The sequence below is a fragment of the Prionailurus bengalensis genome, chromosome F2 (assembly GCF_016509475.1).
Source record: "Prionailurus bengalensis isolate Pbe53 chromosome F2, Fcat_Pben_1.1_paternal_pri, whole genome shotgun sequence".
Taxonomy (NCBI): domain Eukaryota; kingdom Metazoa; phylum Chordata; class Mammalia; order Carnivora; family Felidae; genus Prionailurus; species Prionailurus bengalensis.
The window spans coordinates 79,851,674-79,873,073 of NC_057353.1; the positions used below are offsets into that span (position 1 = coordinate 79,851,674).

General features: G+C 54.3%; 1 protein-coding gene across 4 annotated transcripts in view; it reads right to left on the reverse strand.

Annotated features, from left to right (window-relative positions):
- Positions 1-21,400, reverse strand: part of TRAPPC9 (trafficking protein particle complex subunit 9) — a 567,631-nt gene that overhangs the window by 127,570 nt on the left and 418,661 nt on the right. For all 4 annotated transcript variants that reach the window (XM_043601844.1, XM_043601846.1, XM_043601845.1 and 1 more), the window contains one exon: positions 7,898-8,051. In XM_043601844.1, the coding sequence (XP_043457779.1) occupies positions 7,898-8,051 (154 nt within the window). The remainder of the gene's footprint in view (positions 1-7,897; positions 8,052-21,400) is intronic.

Here is a 21,400-nt window from a genome sequence, read left to right on the forward strand (position 1 = left end):
CGTGTGCACTGTGATTCATACCAAGTACCTGTTAATACCTACTCCATGTACTGTGCTAGCTGTCGTGGACAGAAGGCTAACCAAGACGAGAGTCTTCCTACTTTTAAGGCGTTCAGTCTGTTGTGTAAGGATTATATATTATTATTGCTCACCATTATTAATTAAACTTAAGATGTGGGCACAGTCTTTTTATTTACAACATTCTCCATGCATACTCAGTTAATATTCTGTGTCTTGAGAACCATGAATGTTTGTTTCCAAATCTTTGAAAAACAGCTAGATGCAAGGAAAATGCAGGAAGTTAATAAAATACCTTCCCTCTCATCTTCTGCTAGACCATTAGCAGTGAAATACTTGGGAATGTACTGCAATTTGAAAACACTGAGCAGTTTTTTGAGGTCTTGTCTTTATTCGTGTGACTCAAGTTTACCATGAATTGGTGTTCTGTTACAGAAAAAAGTGATTGCTCAACCAACTACTCCCTGGGGGAACCTGGAGCCCAGTGGGTCACCAGGCTCTCCTCTGAGCCCACAGGCCTGAGTTCTAATGGCCTTGCCTCTCACAGGAGAAAGCAGTGCCAGGATCAGAACTCTTAGTTCTTACCCGCAGCCTTCTGAGCAAAAGCTGGAAACCCATCACACGAGAGCAACTGACAGTCCCTTCCAAGTTGGCTTCTAGGTGAGTGTCCCAGAGAGGGTGCTCTCAGAAGGGGTGGGGCTGTACCTCAGGTGACCCCCAGGAAGATGGGCGTCTGCACCCCACATGCCAGATCTGGAAGAACTACAGGTGCAAGGACTTAGACCAGGCCCACTTCAGCTCAAATAAATTAGCAGATTGTCATAAATAGAAATTACACTAATGGAAAGGCTGCTTTAAGTGATTACTGAGCCTCTTTCCCGTGACCGTGTTTTCTAATCTGCCTCGTGAACTTTGAGAATGCTGATGTGGGCTGTTCTCCTCTCAGTAGGGGCGCCCGCATCTCGGCTCAGCTCCCTGGTGTCAGAGGCCCAACTGGACGCAAAATGCCATGCGGTATGGTGAGCTGCCAAGGGGGTAGTCTGCAGTGGCTCATCTCTGCACGTCTTGTGGGGCTGCGGGTGGAGCAGGTGAAATGGAGGAGGACTCTGTGCGGGTGGGTACAGTACCAAGCAGCAGGGTGCCCAAGGAGCACTGCAGCCTCACTCGGCCTCATCTGGAAAATGGGGGTAACGCAGAGACCTTGGCAGTGACCAGATGCTCTTCTGCTGTCCCCAGCCTGGAGCCAAGAGCACAGACTCTAATGCCAGACGACTGGGGACGAATCCCAGCTCTGCCACTCAGTACCTGGCGACCTGGAACAAGTCAGTGTCCTCACCTGTGGGACGTGCATGAAACTACTTCCTAGGGTTTTAGTGAAAAGCAAGTGAGTCAATCCAAATAAACCACTCAGAACAGTGCCCGGCACCTGGCAGGTGTTATATGGGCGTTAGCACTCACAGTGACTGTCACACCCGAAGGACAGAGGAAGGAGCAGGCTTACACGCACCCGTACACACTGTGCATATCGATTCGGGTGATGTTTACACACACACATCATCTGCGACAGGCACACACCATACGCCCCGCCCCCCCCCACCCCCACCCACACACCATGGTGCACACGCATCACACACAGATCTGAAACAGTGCTTTGCATCTGGGGAAGCCCTTCTTCACTCTCACGAGCCAAATTTGAAATCTATGCTGGGTGCCAAACCTTGATTCTTTTCAAAGTAACTGGCTACCGTGTCTGGATTGGGGGAGGCAGCAATCAAACCCGCGTCGTCCTCACCTTCCTCCCTCTGCGCACCGCAGGCCAAAGAGCCTGGGCCACGGCACCGCACTGGTGGTCGGCGGAACCTTCTCCCGGGCTGGCGAGGCTCCTCTGTGAGATCAAAGACCTCTGAGCCCAGTGATTACCAGCAGCTGGAGAAGCTAACCTCCCTGATGGCAGACACAGAAGGCAACCCTGTACTGCACTTAAGATGATCAAGCAGCCAGCTGTACTGACGACAGGAGCTATTTGTACTAAATTCATCTAGATTAAACCGCTTCTCCGCACAGGACTACTAGGAGAGCACAGCATACTGGGTTTTAAAGGAATCTTGTTTTAAGACATTTGATTTTTCTCAGGGGGTGCGAAGACACAGCCCCACGAAGCAGCATCTTGGAGAATAAGCCACAAGCCAGGTGGCAAGAGTGAAGAGTAAAGGGCACCCCCCCCCCCCCGCCACACACACACACGGCTCCATCTAGGCCTCGCCTTGAAGGGAGGAGGAGTCAGCTGAAGGCAGATTCCCCTTCACGAGAAGAGTGCAGTCTGGAAAACTGAGAAGCCAGGCATAGTTGTGTTCCAGGCCGGCTGTCCTGGTCAAGACCAACTGAACTGAGGACACTGTGCCTATAGTCTTGTAGGCTTCTGCTTGTCAAGCCTAGCAAGAACCAGTCACAAATGTCACAGCCCATGGAGCTTTCTGGGTTTGCAGAGGGCGACTGCTGTTGGCAAGGCCAGACGCAGACACTGCCTAGCAACGCACAGGCTGGGGCTCCTGGGCCCACGCACGACCCCACGCTCAGAACAGCCGCACTGCTCCGTGTCCTGCCACGTTCTGGTTACTTAGGTTCACGTGACCCCGGCAGGCTGCGAGGATTCTCCATCTCCCGCGCTGGGATGTGAATCCCCAGGCATCTGAAACCCGGGCTGCAGTTGGGCTCCTTGAGCCTCCTGGCCCACAAAGCAGCCAGATGGTGACAAATGGTCTCCAGACAGCACGGAGGAGACGCGTGTTTGTCAGGCCACCTGGTGGAGACGCTGCCCAGATGGCCCGGGTCACCGGAGCCGGTGCACCTGGCTCTTGTCGTGAAACCTACACGGGGTCGGATTCCGATGCGTCAGCAAGTATCCCACCGACACCTGAAATGCTCCTTGGAGGGACATTTGCAACGAAACCGGGAAAAGGAGAAGGTGAGAGGACTCCAGGCTCATCCTTCGTCTGTTTCCACCACAGATTGTCCGTGCATGGCTGCCCTCTGGAAAAGGAGCCAGGCTTCAGAGATCACTCACCCCACGCGTGGAAACTCCCTTCACACACGCCACAGCAGCGGGCACAGCACAGCAAGGCTGGTAACCATGCAGTCTGCAGCATCAATGAGATGGAAGCTGTTCATTTGCCACGGGTTTTAACACCTACATGCCGGGGAGGACACGTGGCTCTGTCGGGTCAGGGTCCACACCTGGTCTCGCTCATCACGGAGGTCCCTGGTGCTGAGTGCAAGCCCAGCACACAGTGGGCCACCAGTCAACAGCTGCTAAAGGAAAGGCCGCGATGTGGCTTCAAGGACAGCACGGCTGGGCCCAGGAGATGTGAACTTTGGGAAAAATAAACCTCCCTGCACTTTGCAAGGCCTGTAGCAAACAAGACCTAGGCACAGAGTGCTGCTGGAGTCCAGCAGAAGGGGCGGCTCCAGCCGCGCGAGATAGGAGAGGTCAGTGATGGACCAGGCTCCTCGGGAGACAGGAAGTGCAAGGTCAACCACAAAGGATGAAGAAGACTCATCATCAAAGGATGAGACACTGACGGACACTCTCCTCTCCTGAATTACAAATGCAAAGTGAAAACAGACACAGCCGATCTCCAAAAGCCCCAGAACCGGCTACTCTGGGGGACTCTCAGAACGACAATCCCAGACCCTTGTGGCAGGTCCCATCACAGGTGGAAGTGAGGACGTGGGCAAGGCCTGGCCCACGGACTTGTGTGCAGGATGGTCCTCCTGTGAGGCCAGGTCACAGGAGCAGGGCGGTTCTGGCAGCAGGAGAGGGGGCCCACAGTGTGGACACCTCCCAGCGTTAGAAACTAGGCTTACTACTGGACAGTGAGCCTCACTTCAAGTAGCCAGTAAGAAAATCACACAGGTTTTAGGATCCTGGCTGTCTGGCCAGCTGTGTTGCTCTCAGGTCAGTTACTTAACTTCCAAGATGCATTTATTTTGAAAACCAGAGTACTATCTGTTTTGCAGGTTCGGGGTTAGAAGAAAATGCTAATATCTTGGTTGATACCTGGGAGATGATCAAAAGGGCAATAGGATTATTAGAACTAAGCCTAACAGCTAATTGAGCAAGTGTTCTCACCTGAACAGACAAGGACACGGGCCCCTTGGGCCACAGCCTCTCCGTGGGGACACTGGAAACGGCAGAGCTGGGCCTCTGACCCTGGGCTCCAGCCCCAATAGTGCGGCATCTTTGGTCCCATCCCAAAGCCAAACAGGTACCTTCTGGATTATGTGTGGGAGGCTATTATCTGCTACCAACAAACTTGGCTATATCAAGGTTTCCAAAGTTCAGTAAAGATTGCCCAGGAGTGGTAGCCAGCAGGTAAGAAGGTGGAAAGGAGATTGCGCAAAGGAGTTGAAAGTAAGGGTGTATTGCATCGATGAAGTATCAATGTCTGCCACACGAGCCCAGCTCTCCAGGCCAGATGCTGCCTGTGCAGGCTGCTCTCCCACCCCCCTGGGAAACCGCACAGACATTACATGGACATGAGTTCCTCTTGAGAAAGAGGAAAAGTCCCTTTAAAAATTACCAGGCTGGGGAGCCTGGGTGGCTCAGTCGGTTGAGTGTCCGACTCTTGGTTCTGGCTCTGGTCATGATCCCAGGGTCCCGGGATTGAGCCCCACATTGGGCTCTGTGCGGAGCATGGAGCCTGCTTGGGATTCTTTCTCTCCGCCTCTGCTCCCCCCCCCGCCACCAGTTCACTTGCACTCTAAAATTAAAAAAAAAAAAAGAATGAAAACAATTACCAGCAAAGGTTGGTGATGAGGAATGGGTCATGCAGGAGAAAGAACTTCCTAACAGATTTTTGAGTATGGCAGGGGGGAGGGAGGGAGGAAGGCCCAACTCCAGGCACAGCGCAGGAGGCCCCTAGACCCTGCCACCTCTCTGGTCTGCCTGCTGTATTACTGGTCACAGGGAATGACATAGGTCCTTGCTGCTTTCGGACTCTGGAATGCGCCAGCCCTCACACAGGAAGGCTCCTGTCTCAGCCCTTCCAGGCTGCACTGTAAGAGCCCATCTCTGGGTCTGCTCAGCCCCTTAGACTGGGGCATCTCTAGGGCCCCAGCATGCGAGCGCAGCAAAACATACAGCTCGCTAAGCAGGTAAACGCTGGAGCTGGAATCCCTGGTGTGCCCAACTGCTTATCTGGTCATTACAGATGCGATGCTGACGGGTCCAGAGGTCCACCATCTCCACGGAAACAGGTCGAGCTAGCCCTACATGCTACATGTGGGCCACTGTTATTACTCCTTAGAGGAGTGTCAAATTAGGCTCAAATCTTGGAATAAAGTCTAAATATTGAGAAAATATCACTAAAATGCATAATAAGAGTATTAGCCAATTCAATCTTTGGTCTTTCCATCTGCTTGAATCCAGGTTGACAACAGCAGAATTGTGCTATTCATCCCATGCCAGATGTCATTACCAGATATGAGAGAGAGAGAGAGAGAGAGAGAGAGAGAGAGAGAGAGAGAGGTGTCCTACTGTTCATTCTCTTTAATGGAATCCGCCTGTAGGGACGGTCTCTCAAAAACTCCCAGTCAGTACATCTAGGAGACAGATGTACCTGGCACATGGTAGACATTCAATAAATATTTGTTGCATGAATTATTAAGCAAATACAGAAAATGGGGATATCAACCTCTTAAAGGAGGCAAAACTAAAAGGAGAGAAACCAAAGACATTTTCGGCATGTTTCTGGTCGGTGTTATCAAAATATAAGCATTTTGATGGTCAGCATTATCCCACTAGAAGGCACCGCATCCTGGCCAAGGGCCGCTGGCTTGCAGGGCGACTGATGGGCTTCTGGTAAGCGCCCGCTCCCCTTCTTCCTGTGTGTGAGCCGGAGAGGTTGTCATCTCTAAGACAGGGCGGCGGAGCCCCCCTGGGACTTGAAACCATGGAGAACGACCTGGGCCAGCCCAGGGGTGCACCCGGGGAGTGGCAGGTGCATCATCAGCAGGTGCTACCGTAGCCCCAACGGCAGGGGTGCAAACCACCCCCCCTCCATTCCGAGGCTTCGTGCTTCTATCTTCACCCAGAACGAGACACTCGGGAGACAGATGCCTTCCTGCCAGGCCCCCCACGCACACTGCCCTTCCCTCCATGGGCCAGAGGCGGACTCGTTCGCAGCCAGGACTCCTGGTCTGAGAGAAGCTCCCCGCATGAAGCCCAGAGGCCTGGGAGCAGGGCATGTCCTGCCTCACATGGGGACGTGCACATCTAGAGGTTACAGAGCCTCTCCACCCCAAACCCCCCACCCCAGCATCAGCATCACAACCACAGATACCAGGACAGGAGAGCTCTGTGCCTTCTGCTGTCCCCCAACAGGACGGGGGGGGGGGGGGGCGGGGTTGTTTCCTTGATCTTCCCTGAGGGCAGGCAACCCCACCGGGCAGCCGGCTTCACCACGTCCTGGCTGGACTCACAGGCGACCCAGCCAACCTCTCCCCAGGGGTGCGAGAGCACGAGTCAGAGACGGGAGGGGTAAAGGAGACGGCCTGGTGCACGGGGTGAATGCCGCTGCCTTCTGGGCTCCGTCACCAGCAGGCACTGGCTGGGCCCCGACCCTATGCTGAGCTCTGGGTGGGCCCGAGACAGGGAGGACTCCACTCATCCCTCCTTTTCACCTCCTTCTGTACAAAGGCAAACACCTTAACTCTGTGATGTGCCACTGAGATTCTGAGTCCCCAGGGACTTGGGTTTAATGTCTTATTCCCGAAGCCTCCGGTTTACATGTGAAGGGCTTATTTTGTCCCAGCTCCTTGGGGACAGGGTCTACCAGCTCCAGACCCTCTGTAGTGGGCACAAAGCAATGTGCCTCAACTCTTGGAGAAGGCCACCTGCAGACTGAGGATCTTTCCAGAATCCAGGGAGATGGTCTAGAATGATCTGAGACCACACAGCGCATATGTGAGTCAGACAACTAAGACAACCATCTCGGAATCGCCTCTTCCTGGGCAACACTCTGAGTGAGCCATCCTCCTACACACTGGGACCGCTGGGCCATCCCCTACCCTCATCCCTCGAAGAAACTTCTACTCACCCTACAAAAGCCACTCTAACGTCTCCCCTTGTGTCAAGCCTTCTCCAAGGGCCCCATGCCCACAGCTTCCACCCCTGAACCTCACAGACGTGGTGTGATGCCCTGCCCTGTGCCTCAAGTGCACGTCGTCCCCCATTGGTGAGCCAGACCCCGCAGGGCCGTGAAGAAACACTGAGGCCTCTCTTGCCGTCTCAGCCTAAGCATCTCGCTGAATACCCAGCCCAAAGCAGGTGCTCTGGGAGATGGTCGAACACTCACACAAGTGCGCCTGGGATCCTCTCACGTGCTCGCTCGTGGGACGGAGCACCTGCTGTGAGCCAGGCACGTCCCAAGTTTGCAGCAGGGCCGGGGACTGCCCTAGGCGCTCTCGTGCAGCACTGCCCCTGTGAAACCCCTCAGGGTTCTCATGCCTTGTAAGCCGTGCAATGTGATTTCAGTCTCCCGGAAAACTAACCGGGAGGAGCGGACAGTCTGTGAAGCCTGGAGCCCAGCATTGACAGGTAGGCATGAGAACGTGTCACTAACACAAACATCAACACTGGCAAGAAACATGTGATTTGAGACGTTCCAGGGAAGTGGCCTTTCCTCACCCTGAGCTGATACCTCGTTGGTGGGGCCCTGGGAGTGGGAAGAGGCTAAGAAAGGACAACCTTGGTCCGTGTCTCCTTGACACACCCTTTGTCTACAGCTCCACGGTGAAGCCCCTCGGGGGTCCTTCCCAGCGGGCAGAGCCCCCAAGCAGGGTGTGTCCGGTGCCAGGGCGGCCACCGTGAAAAGGATATGATTCTCCAGTGGACGTCCAGCTTGCTGTCGATCTCCAAGCCGCGGGCCTCCTGCCTCTCCTCCTCCAGCTGCTTTGGATTTGCAAGCTGTCCCTTCTCCCCAGGGGATTCTGGGAAACTCTCGAAGCTGAACTTGTCCACTTGAATGGCCATTCTAAGAGAAGGGGGGGAAAGCAGAGGATTAATCAGCAGGGCAGTATCTTCTGCTGGCTGTTGGAGAATCAGCACATGCCAGCATGAGACGGTATAATGAATCATTATCGTTAGTAATTCATAATGGATTCATTCCAAGAAAATGAAATAATAGACTCCCAGGGTAGCAGTGGCTTCAGAGCTGGTTCAACACGCAGTTTAGAGCTGAAGACACAGTCAGAGAGCCCAACCTCAGAGAAGACTCACATACCCCGAAGGAAATGTAATTTCTGGAACAGGACAAAGCAGACGGGACCCCATGTGGGAAATCAGAGAGGACTAGCAATTATTTAGCCCTGGGGGCCCCAAAAGCCTCCTCATCAGAGCCCTGCCCATCAACTCCCATTTCACCTTCAGCCACAGGACTTGCTCACACACACCAGGCCTGACCAGCTACACCCCGCCCATCCCCTTCTGGCCCCTGCACCCAGGACCTTGTCTTGTGACACCCACCCCTTCGGGTTTCTGCTCAACGGTCACATCCTCCACAAAGCCTCCCTGCCTGCTGTGTCCAGCCCTCTCCACCTTCTGGAAGTTTCTAGAACACACCAGGCTCTTTCTGCCTTAGCCTTAGTGCTTCTTCTCCTGCCCCACGTGTGGCTGGAGCCCCACACTCTCGAGGTCTGAGTTTAAGGAAGGTGTTCCGGGCACCTCCCCCACAGCATCCTCCTCCTTTCTCTCCCCCTGGCCTCCCCTCCATGGCAGCATCCATTCTGCCATAGCCTTTCCCACGAGCTGTAGACACGAATGTGTGGGCTTTGCTGTCCAACAGCTCTACTGGAATTTAGCTCCCTGAGGACGGAGGTCTGTGTGGTCTTGCTCCCACAGTCTCCCAGGCCTGGATAATGCCTGGAACACCACAGCAACTCGGCCAACAATTTCCCGCATAAACGAACACGTGAACTAAGCACGTTCCCAGACAGCCTGGGCCGGCGTTCACCTCCTCCCCGTCGCTGCTGCCTGACCTCTGCACCTGTGCCCTTCTGCTACACCCCCAGACCCTACAGCACCTGACATGTAGACGCCACATAGCACACAGGTGTGGGCGGTCTAATCGGATGCTTGCAGCCTGCCTCAGCTCCCGACCGTGACCTTCATGCCGGCAGAGGCTGTGTCTCACTGATGCTTGCAACCCTGCCTCTTAGCACAGAATCAGGCATACAGGAGGTGCTCAGTAAAGGCGTGTTATGTGGATAGACGGAAGGAGAAGGGGAGGAAGGGGTTTTCTTTATGTGAGGCCCCCGACGTTCTGGCTCAGCCGAAAGTTGACAGAGTCACTCAAAGGATAAAAGTGAGTGTGTTATCCCAGACTCTGCTGTGGCCCAAACATCCAGCCAAACCCAGTATGATCTAAGCGACCCTTGGGGCTATTCTGTGGGACAACCAGGAGACAAGAGTTGCTACTCTGTTCGGGGTGTACACACCTAAGATTCAACCCCAAGAACCTTAACAGCTTAGCGAAAACTACTGGGGTGTCAGCAAATGGATGGCCTTTGGCCAGGAGATGTCTGAGGCTTGGAGACCCCCAAAGAATGACAGACTCCTGTGCACACAGAGAACACGGCATCCCATAGCAAGAACTTCGTTCCAGAGTCACGCTGACTCTCTTTTCAGCCCGTAAAACTCTTTTCAAGCCCAGAAAAAGCGGGAAAACAGCAAAAAGCACAATAAAGAAACAAGGACTCATCCTTAAACCCTAATTGTAATACTTTAATTCTAGAGTCTTTTTTCTAAGTATCTGTATTTTAATGCAGTTCAAACAACTATAGGTGTATGTTATCACACGTCTCATTTTATACGAACACACACATATATACATGCATTTTATATCTTGTTTTACTTTTTCAAGATACTGTGAACACGTTCACATCATTAAAAATTAGTCTGCAGAACGTCTTGTCACCCAACCCTATCATCGCTTACCTAACAATTCCGCTATTTTCAGACTCATACTTTCCATTTTTCAAAAAGTTACTATTGAAAAAAATCCTAAACATCTTCGTGCTTCAATTTCCTGTCTGCATTTATGCTGCGGGTTGAGGTCCACATCTAGAAGCAGAGACCGAATCGAGAGGGTGGAAAAGGTCAAGGCTGGCAGGTGGACACCCAGTTCCTTCTCAGAAAGGCGTTCACTGGGGCACGCGCCCCAGGCAGCGAGGCTGGCGCCCCTCTCCCTGCGCCCCTGCCAATACTGGCCATGATCGATTTTCCACCTTTGCTAGGAAGGGGCGAAATGCTACCTCACTGATGTTTTAATTTGCAGGTCTGAATCGCTCCTGAAAGAGAATGCTTTTTGAGAAGCTTATTAGCCATTTTTTGTACATACATTTCTTCCCTTGCGAGGTGTCTACATGTCCAGCAGGAGTGCCTCTAATGTCTCACTCGGTATAGGCTCTTTCCAACCCCCACCTCGAAGAGAGAATGAACCAAACAAGGGCTCTCCTTAAGCTAAAGGTCAGAATATTCCTAAGTTTCACTAAAAATGCCAATTTCAGTTCATCACCTGATAACCCAAAAGGAACTAATAACTTTCACCTTTGAAAGGGGTTTGGAAACATTCTGGATACCAGGCTATTCCTGTTGAACACAGAAGTAGACAGCGCACCTAGAATGCCAGATCCCTGGGGCCAGAGACACCCCAGACGCTGTGGCCACCAGGATTGTATTTATGTGATCACTTGAAGGGCTTTTCTGAACAATCTCTATGAAGTAAGCATCACAGTACATTCCGCCGCCCCCCCCCCCCCCGCCCCCAGCCTTGATGAAATCATAGCCACGCGGGCCCACAACACGGAAGGGGGAAGAAAATGAAATGTAACAGACACTACGTGCCAAGCCCTGTGCTAAGTATCCTGCACGTACCTTCGTCTTATTTATGACAGCAAGTGTAAGGACGGGCACAGTTTGCTTTTTCACAGCTCTGATGAGGCGCTGAGCATGGGCTGCAGCCCCACACCACAGAGCCTGTCGCTCAGACTCAGCACCACGGTTTTGTTTTTCGCTCCATTTGGCTCCCTCTTGCTCAGGCACAGCACCTCAAAGGAAATGATGCTTTGTTCACGCCGTGTGCAGAGCCGGAACGGGACACGGACCTAGTGATCGTGAAGCCTGCTGCCACGTGAACCGCCACTGCCCCGCCACCTGTGACAGAGCTGTCCGCATCCTGAAGGCAGCACCCCTCCTTTCCCACAGGTGCTAATGCTGAGGTACCAAGAAACTGAGTACCGCACCAGGGTCACCCAGCTCCAAGCCCTGGAGCCAGAATGCCAAGGCTGGAGGCCAAGGATTATTTCCCCAAACCACGGGCAGCATGGCTGGCCTGGACATCACTACGTGGTCTCAGAGCACAGCCCCCAGACATCACCACCTCCGCCTCTATCCTCACCTCCAGGAAGGAGAGGGCAGTGTGCGACGACCTGTTTTCCTAGAGCCCAGTCTTGATGAGTGATCTCTCCCGCTGTGGGAAGCTGCTGTATTACGTGCAGCACCAGGGACAGCACCAGGCGGCAGTTGGGGGGGGGGGGCGGCGGGGAGGGCTGCCTGAGAGCCCCAGGAGGGGTCCTGGCTCTGAGTCCAGCCGTCTCACTGGCTTCAGCCATCATGGTTTGAGGCTGTTGCTTCTGTCAGAAAGCCATGCGGACTGGGGACGACAGTGCTCCCGGCAATGACAACGACCAGGGAGGTGGGAGCAGGCAGAGGACAGAGCCCTGGGTTCAGAGCTGGATGCCCAGTCCAACCCAACCAGAGATGCGGTCGGCAGTACCTGACCCGGAGGGAGGGCTGAGAGGGTTCACACCTTCTCACCCAGGCCTGGTAGCAGCCTCCATCAGCCCAGGGAAGGATCAGCCTCACGCCCTGGACGATGCGCATCCCTCTTCTCAGTTAGCAAGCGCTCCTCATAACCAGGAAGCAACAAAACCCTCAGCAGACACGGAAGCCATGGCATCCCCACCGCCCTGCCAAGGACAACTTCCCGGGCACAGCCCTCCTCAGTTGGGTATAAGCTCATGGCCCTGTGAAACCTCTTCTTGGGGGTGAAGCAACACGGATGGGAGAGTATTGGTGCAATCCCCCATAAACAAGCGTCGAAAAAATAATCCCAAACACAGCTGACCCTCTGGCAAATCACAGCAAAACCGGAAAACACTATCTTCAGTAATGACAAAGAGAAGGAAAGGAGAACAGGTGGGCCCAGGACCCACAGGGTGTGGGGGCGCACCTGCCGTTGGGGCAGCTGCAGGGGCTCGGCACGTAGCCGCACGGTCTTCACAGGGGACTCACGCCAGCACAGAAATCATCCTTCAAACACCTTTTCACCAGGATGCCTCTCCTGTCCGTTGTTGGTTTCTACTTATTTTAATTTTTTTTTTCATTTCAAAGTATAATTGGCACGTATTAGTTCTGGGTGTACAACACAGTGATTCAATGCTTATGTGCCACCTGAATGTTGCCGACAGTAAGCGCACCATGGTATTAGTAACTACACTCCCCATGCTGTACGTTTCATCCCCGTGACTTATTTTTTTGCCTGTCACCCACCTGCCTCCCCTCGGAAACCACCAGTTTGTTCTCTGTATCTACGAGTCTGTGTCTGTTTTCTTGTTTGCTCGTGTCTGTGTGTGTTTAGTTTCCACATGGAAGTGAAATCATACGGTGTTTTTCCCGCTCTGGCTTATTTCATTTAGCATCACGCCCTCTAGGTCCATCTACACTGTCACAAATGGCAGGGTCTCTATTTTTAATCAAGTAGCAGCATGACGCTGAGCGCAAGGGGCATGACCTACAGTCAGTGGCTGACTTGGGGCAAGAATCTGTTCTCTGGGCTCTCTGTCCAGTGTGGTCTCAGAAGCGGGAGGGCATCTGCGAGGGACGCCAGGGCGAGACCGGTCCCTGGTGAACGGCAGAGAGTGGAAGAGCCCGGCCACTTGCTGGCTGAGGAGGCAACCTCCAGGGCTCGGCCGCCAGCTCCACGCGAGGGCTTTCTCCGTTGTCTATCTTCCACGTACCCTGTAACTTCTCGAAACCCAACCTCATTTTCTGAACTGGGGAATATGCCCACTGGCTTGCTGGTCATGCTGTCAAGAAGTCTGATCCTGTGTGTAAACATGTGTGGCACTTTGTCAGGGTCCCTCTGGATTAGATGAAAGGACCAGACTTGAATCCCAGATGGGGGAGAGGCCCAGGCCCCACACAGGCCAGGCCCCTGTCAGGACAGGACGCCTTCAGATCTTCTAAATTGGTGCTCAAGGGCCAGATCTCCACAAGGTTTGCCCAACTGCACAAACCCTTGCTGCACATTTCCTCCTGGGAGACTGCTATCACCCCCACAGTCCCTCGGGGTGTGCAGAACACCGCAGCTAAGACTGGGGCTGAACCCCACCTTGCACGGTTTTGTGTGGCTTAAGTGAGACGGTAGACACAGCATGGTCAGCCCAGTGCCCAGCACACAAGCAGCGCGCTATAAATAGCACCTGCTGTCATGGTGGTTAATCCCTCGTCAGGGACCAGGAGCCCACGGCACTGCGGAGCCTCGGAGGTAACCTCGGCTGCCCGCGGAACCGCGGACACTCTCATTTCAGATGCGGTTGTGAGTCTACATGCAATATCCTGGGAGCGCTCCCCGGCCTCCCCGTCAGATAGTCCCTACCGCTACTCCATCCTGTTCATCTTCGATGAGTCGGAGTTAAATAAAATTAATACGACTACTGAATGCCAATTTTCATGCTTAATTTTATGGCCAAATGTGACAATAATAGTCAAGAGTTGGCACTGGAAAAAGGTGCTGTGATTTTTGAAGAGTCTATATAAAAGCGGTGGTTTTTAAAATATCATATGATTCAGTCTTTGAACAGCTGATAACCTCACAAGGGAAGTCATAATGATGACATTTAAATACAAATCAGGGAGTTGGATTTAGAAGGACTATCCACATGTAATTAAATTGAACTTTCATTGGGAGATAATTGATAGTTATAAGACTGGTATTCTAAATTTATGTGCCGCGTCACATGGGCGTCTGCTCGGCTCTCCCGGCCTATTCTGTTTTGTAATGAAGCACAACCCAAGTGAAAGGAAGCAGTCAACCTTGAGGCGCCATCCATCCTGAGGAGGGGCTCCAAGCAGGCAAGAAAATGGCATGGACATCGACATCTGGATCACACCCAAAGAAGATAATTTTCTTCTTAAGCCTCATAGATCAATTATAATAGAGAAAACCCATTATTTTTAATTGAAGAGAAGAGATACATTGGATTCCAAACACCAAAGCCCAGCACAATCCAATCAGAGCATCGCCAGGGACTGCGCCAACCACAGGCCACCTGGGTGCCATCAGTGTGCCTCACCGCCATCATCTCCATGTTCACAGCAGCCCAGAGACGGATTAAATCTGTATGCGGCAAAAATAACTTGCCTGAGGGCACAGAGATGGCAAACGGAGGTGAGGAATTCCTCACCAGGCCTGAAGATCCTGGAGCCCGAAGCGGGCAGTGACTGGACGAGTCCAGACGGGCATCCCCGCTCTCCTGAACTCCGGGCGCACACCTGGCAGGTGCTCAGCAATGAACACCGTCCACTGTCAACAGCTGTGCACCTGCGGCCGCTGTGGTTAGTGCAGCTACAGGGCCCGAGGGGCTGGACTATGGGTCGGTGCGGCTTATGAACAAGCCTGGGGCTGGGGGTCAGGGGTCTGAGGTCCAGTGCTCCGCCCCCCACCCTGTCTGCTCCGTGCACAGGCTGGAAGATCACGAGGCCAGGGCAAGCCGAGCAGAAGCCTGCATCAGACAGATAGGTGCCCAGTCTCTTTCACTGGTAAAGCCTGGGTCTCTGAGGTATTCAGTCTGTCTGAATCTCAAGTTCCTCGTTGTAAACTGAAGGGGTTTCGAACACACCTACCTCTTTAGTGTGGATTTTATGAGCTCGGGGAAGGCCCAGGGTGGGGATTAGAGTGGCTGTCAGGTGACAGTGGCCTCTCACCGCCGAGACAACTTCTCAGGAGAGTGACTGTCTGGTCTGAACACCCCGGTACCTTAATCAGAGTCCAGCTGGTTCCACGAGAGACAGGGGCCAGTGAAGACACCCCCCCCACCCCGTGACACCAAGGAAGCTCCTGCAGTCATAGTGTCTCATTCTATACTCACCCACTTTTACAGAGGGGTGAACTGAGCTCACAAGAGGGAAACAGCCCCACACAGTCATCAGGTGTTAGTAAAAACAGCCGGATTCTACTGGGGTCCGCAGTCTTGGGACGCTAGCTGCTGGTGCTCACCCCGCCCCACCTCCAGGGAACTGACTCCACCCACCCTTGCAGCCCTGGCCGAAACGGCCTCCCTGAGAGGCGTCCCTGCCTGCCCCCTCTGCTTTCCGAGCCTCCGAGGTGCCCGGGGATCGCCAGAGTCCATGCCTACCCCACCCAGGGCAGGACCATGTGTCCACGCACCAAACTTGCTCTGGGACCCCCGGTGAGGGGACAGGTGCAGCTCCAGGAACACCCTGCACTTGCAGACACTTCTTTTATAAACTTTACACACTTTCTTCTGTATCGGAGGGAGAAGGACGAAACGAACGCTGCTTCCAGTGTCCGGAGACTGTGGCCCCGCTGCAGAGAAGCCAGGTCTGAAGTGTGGGACGCAAGGAGCGCCTGCTTCTACCTCGGCCAACGTGTGTGTGGAGGCACAACCCCTTAGCTTGCACGTCTGTAGGTGAACATTGATTTCAGGACCCGTAAGTACCTTCCTTGGCACAGAAAACAGCGCCCAGTAAAAGGAGGCGTGCGGGTGTGCACGGGGCCAGCAAGGGCGACCACACGGCGAGGCACCAGATCCTCCCTCCGGTCCAGGCAACACCTGGGACACCCGTTTCCCAGAAGCCAGAGCCCAGTGGGGTGGGGGTGGGGGGGCAAGTCTCCAAAGCGAGAAGGCGACCTTGCTAAGTGCATCACGAAGGACCACACAACAGAGCGGTCCCAAACCCCCCCAGTGAGTAGGGGCAAACACTCACCGCCAGGACCCCAGGCCCAGAGAAACGAAGAGAAAGAGACAGGAAGAAAACATCTCTGGCAGGTTTTTTTCCCCTAGTACGCTGCCATAGAGAGAATGCACGAGCAATACACAGAAGTATTTTTGACATCTGGATTTAAGACGGACCGTGGTGGTTTCCCTCGTCAAGACGCAAAAGGACCAACGGAGTTAAATAACCCTAAAGTAGCTTTCAAAGAGCAGCTACAGATCGATCAGACAGGGAAACCGATCAGAACGCGGCACAAGGATCCCGTACACTGCCAATTCCAAAGGTAAATGAAAATATACTGGACGTGTTCAAGGACACCAGTGTTTCAATTGTCCTCCACGGAAATAAAAATTCCCTTGTAGAAACACGTTCCTGTTAAAGGGAGCTGAGCCTGTAGAAATTACCACGTTGTTATCAGCCCTTGTGGGCAGAAATCTTTCCATGTTAGCATGCGGATTCCCCTACCTTCCACAGGCCACGTGCCTGCAGTCACCTACCCTGGGGATGGGGGTTCCCTGTGAGCCACGGGGACGGTCTGTCTCGGCAGGGGTCAGGGGCACCTGACTACATCCGCACCTGTGGAGTGGTCCCCTCCCCAAGGACTTCCTCACCGGCCGGGTGTACCGCTAGGCTCTCCGCCATGTCTCCACCACCCGGGTGATAAGTGTCGTCACAGGATAGTCTGGATCCTACAGGAGAGGAAGCTGGGACTCGGACCACCAAGCAGCATGTGGCGGGATCGGCACACCAAGGTTCAGGGGTCAGAGGAGCAGAAGCGCCCGGGGCCCACACACACAGTGCTGCCCAGAAAGGGTCACAGGTGGCCTGGCAGACGCCGACCGGTCCCCAGGGCCGAGCCCTGACATGTGTGAGTCACCTCTGCGGACTCGGTATTCTCGCCAGAAGGCGGCCCTCCTCTTGCAACAGTCACGTCGTGCCCCAGGAGTATCCTGGACATCGAGCACACTACCTGTCTACAAGCAGGTGATCTGTGGACTAACTAGGACAGTGTGTGCTTAATAATAAGAAAGCCTAGGGGCGCCTGGGTGGCGCAGTCGGTTAAGCGTCCGACTTCGGCTCAGGTCACGATCTCACAGTTTGTGGGTCCGAGCCCTGCGTCGGGCTCTGTGCTGACAGCTCGGAGCCCGGAGCCTGCTGCTGATTCTGTGTCTCCCTCTCTCTCTGCCCACCCCCCCCCCCCCCCACTGACTCACGCTGTCTCTGTCTCTCAAAAATAAATTAATGTAAAAAAAAAAATTAAAAAAAAAAAAGAAAGCCTTTTAGAAGTTCTAGTTCTTTTATTGCTATCATTACTGCACCTCTACCTTCTCACCGGCACCTCAAATCGATCCGCCCCAGACCATACACACGACGTGCCCAAGCCTACACTCCTCCTGGGCCTCCTGCATGTCACCTCCCTCGGGGCTGCACTCCCCACTCCCCTCTGCCCTCCAGGCCTGGGATTCCAGGCGAGGCAGCCCCTGCCTCCTTCCCCACACCCTAGTCCAGGCCTCCTGCCCTGGGGTGTCATTCTAACTGCCGGCCCCGCCCTCCTCTCCCAAGCCCCCGGTACGCTGTGCCCAGGACACGGATCACAGTGTGTACCAGCCGCCCTGGTTCTGAAGGGCTCGCACTTTCCTGGGGGTGCGGACAAGTGGAGGCCAGCCTCGGAGGACCAGGGTCCTGCCCTGTGGTTTCCTAGAGTTTCCAGAGCTTTCTTCAGACAGACGGGGTCAAGGAGGTTTAGCAGAAGGCAGGGATCAGTCATCCCTGCGCTGACAGAAGAAGCCAGATGGAAGGCTGGATTGGCGGGGTAACTGGTGACAAGGCCAGTGTGGAGGCCGGTGCAGTGGCCCAGATCCAAGAGAGCATTGCCCTAAGAAAAACGAAGTTCCCAAGGTATGGAATTCTCAAAGGGACTGACAAATTGCCTAATTATCATCTGTGTACAAAATAGCATTTGTGTGGCCAGCAAACAGCATAAATACAGACTATTTATAGAACACGGACACAGAATTAAAGGAGATTCCTGGAGGAAATAAAAATTAGAATACATTTCCCGAAGGCCAAAACTCTTTCAAAGAGGCAAGAGTGCCAGGGAGGAAACAACTTTCTAAAAGAGGAACCCCTAACATGTACGTGGCCCTCCTCTGGGCCAGGCCCCGCTCCGTCTGTGAGCAGACATCAGCGGGATGCTGGGCGCAGGACGGGTGGCCGAGCCCAGCCTGAACTAGCAGCGCGAGCTCGGGGAGCCGCAGGGGCCAGGCAGTAGCCGGGACACGGCAGGGCCCGGATGCCTCAAAACAGCGTTAGGAGGGTGCCACGGTCCCGGGTGCAGCACGCGGCCCCAGAAGGTCTAACAGCAGATGGCACCACCAGAGCCCCGGTGAGGCCTGGTGTGAGGGGTCCAGCTGGCCACAGCGCTACATTAACAGAGGGTGGGCTGGAGAGGCCAGACCGAGGCCAGCACTGGCGGGGCAGGTGGGGCGGTGATTCTGGGATAGATCCTGGGTCCCGAACTCAAGGGGGAAGGAAAACAAGAAGCGGGGGCCTGAACTGATCCTGCTTCCAGGAACAGCCTTTCTGACCTAGTCCTCCATAGTACTGCACCAGAGCTGGCTCCAGGACAGCAGTGAACAAACCCATCCCAAGTTCAAAGTACCTTCAGGTCAAAGTGCATGTAACACACCCAACCTACCGCCCACCACAGCTGAGCCACGCCCTCCTGAAACCTGCTCACAACACACACACACACACACACACACACACACACACACACACACACGAGGCTACAGGTGGGCAAAACCATCTAACACAAAGCCTGTTTCATAACTGAGTGTTGACTGTCCCTTGTGATGTAATGAACACTGTACACAAAGTGACAGGATGGCTGTGTGGGCACAGAATGGTTTTCGGTGTTGGCTGTGGGCCCTCGTGATCTCTGGCTGATGGGGAGCTATGGCCACTGTCACCACCCCATACCACATACGCATCACTCCTGCACCATCGCAAAGTGGAAGGAGCTGGGTCAAATAATTATGAGGTTGGGGATGGTCCGTGCCAGCCTCCCCCTGCAAAACGGCTCAGAGTGACTCCCCCCCCCAGCACTTCCAAGTCAAGACGCTGCAGAGCTGCACAGGCTTCCTTCCAGCTGCCTCCTGCTGTCACCACTGCTAAGGTGCCACTGTCCGCACACCTCCACGTCCCGCCACGCTCACGCTCACACAGCAGTCGGCTTACCCGGCCCACCCTCACCTGGCTGAGTCACCTTCCATTGAACCACCTCCTTTCTCACCCTCTGTGCTTCTAGTAGTTTCTCTGCAAAGTGTCTACTGATGAAATTAGCACTGAACACGCATTTCTCCCCACACGACAAGTAGAGACCTAACCTGTCCTCACCTTCCTAGTGCAAGGCACCGTGCCTGGCACGTGAGTGCTCAAGAAAATGTTGGCTCGACCAAGAGGCACCCCGAAAGCTTTATGTGTGGCTGAAGCATTGTCCACCCGCCCCCACCCCGCCCCCAGACAGAACCACTCAGTACAGAGCAGATTGATTTAAGGCCATGAAATGCCCCCATTTTGTTAACAAAATGCCTCAATCATACTAAATCAGTTGCCATTAGTTAAAAAAAAAGCGCTATTACATCTAATTACACATTTCATTGATTCTGAGTTAAAGCTCTTATTTCCTAAATTAAACGAGGAAAACAAACAGGAACAGGAAACAGATTTCCCTGGCACGCGCTTGGAAGGTGTGCGCCAAGCTCAGGGAGAGGGACCCGCCAGGGTCCTCCCATCCGAAGCCTGAGCTCAGCGCAGGGAGAGCGGGGCTCTCGGGGCTGCGGAGACAGGAAATCCGGGTCTGCATTTCAGCTCTGTCTCAACAATGTCTGTGTCATCCTGAGCACATCATTTGGCCTTTTAAAGCATTTTCTTGCTGTAAAAATAAAGACAATGATGCCAACCCCAGAGTGTAGTAGTGACAGTTTAAAAAGCCACGAGCCACGCGCTGAGCACTGAGCATACACCCAAGCGGCGGTGGTAGCTGGCATCACTTCCCGGCATCCACAACATCCACGCTGGCACTTAATCCCGCCACAGGGAGAAGAGAACCCCGAGGGCACAGGAAATAAAAGCTCTGCAGGAAGGCGTCCAAAGGCTGCCGCCGCCTGGGCCCACGCGCCTTCAGGCCTCACCTGTCGTGACTCACCTGCACACACGCACCTGCCCCACGGGACCGCCTCCTGCCCGCGGACCTTCAGCACGCTCATGGGGCTGGGCCTTGGCTCATTGCTCAGGGACACACTTTGTCCAGCCTGCTCCGCCCTGTTCCCCACCCCCACCCCATGAGAGCCGCGTCCTTGCTACACTGAACACTAACGGGGGGTTTGTGCCCACTGTGTCAACACGGTGGTTTCCTGACATGCCTGCTTCACCCATCTCCATCCCCTGGACCGGGAATTCTACGGAGTGAGGAAACTAGGTCTTACTCATCTTTCACAGACCTGGAACTTGAATGTTCAACAAGTGTTTGCTGAATGAATCACTGCAACGTGCCTCGGATAACCTGGAAGATCTTAATGAAAACGAGGGGTCGGCTTGTTCCTGTGTGACCCCATAGGGAAGAGCAGAGGGACTAAAGCCACGCCGAGTCCTCCTCAGCCTAGAGACACCTGGCACAGCCCCCTCCTACCCCCACTGACCGCAAAGCAAAGTTCAGGCGGATACAAAAACAGCCCCTGAGCCCTGGGGGGTGGGGGGACACAAGCAGAGCAAAGTCACACAGGACTAGCCCCCGACACCGTCCTCTCACTGTGCCCATGGCGTGGCCCGGGGTGCCCGGATGGCTGTAATTCTGATAGAAACACTGTCTTTCTGGCCAGAAACACCAGGAAAAGGGGTACCTAGGTGCGACAGGACATGTGTATGTGTGGAGGGAATCCAAGAGGGGACAGAGCCAGGGAAGGGGATCCCCCAACCCAACACAGCAAAGGCTCAGAGATCGGGTCTGGGATTTGAGCCCTCAACACGCACACATACATTTGAGATTCACCTCCGAGTTGCGTGCACACAGGATGGACCCCATTCGGCACGGCCAGGACGTGGAGGGCGGACACGGGACCGGAGCCGCACGCACGTGCCGCGGCCTGACCCCGAGTGGCACGGGCCGGCACGGACCGCGGGCGCGCTGAGGCCACCTCACGCCAGGCCACGGGAGCCAACCGTAGGCATCTCTTCTCAACACTGCATTCCGTGGTGTCACACTGGCAGCCTGAAATTGGCCACAGGGAAGTTTGAGCGCCG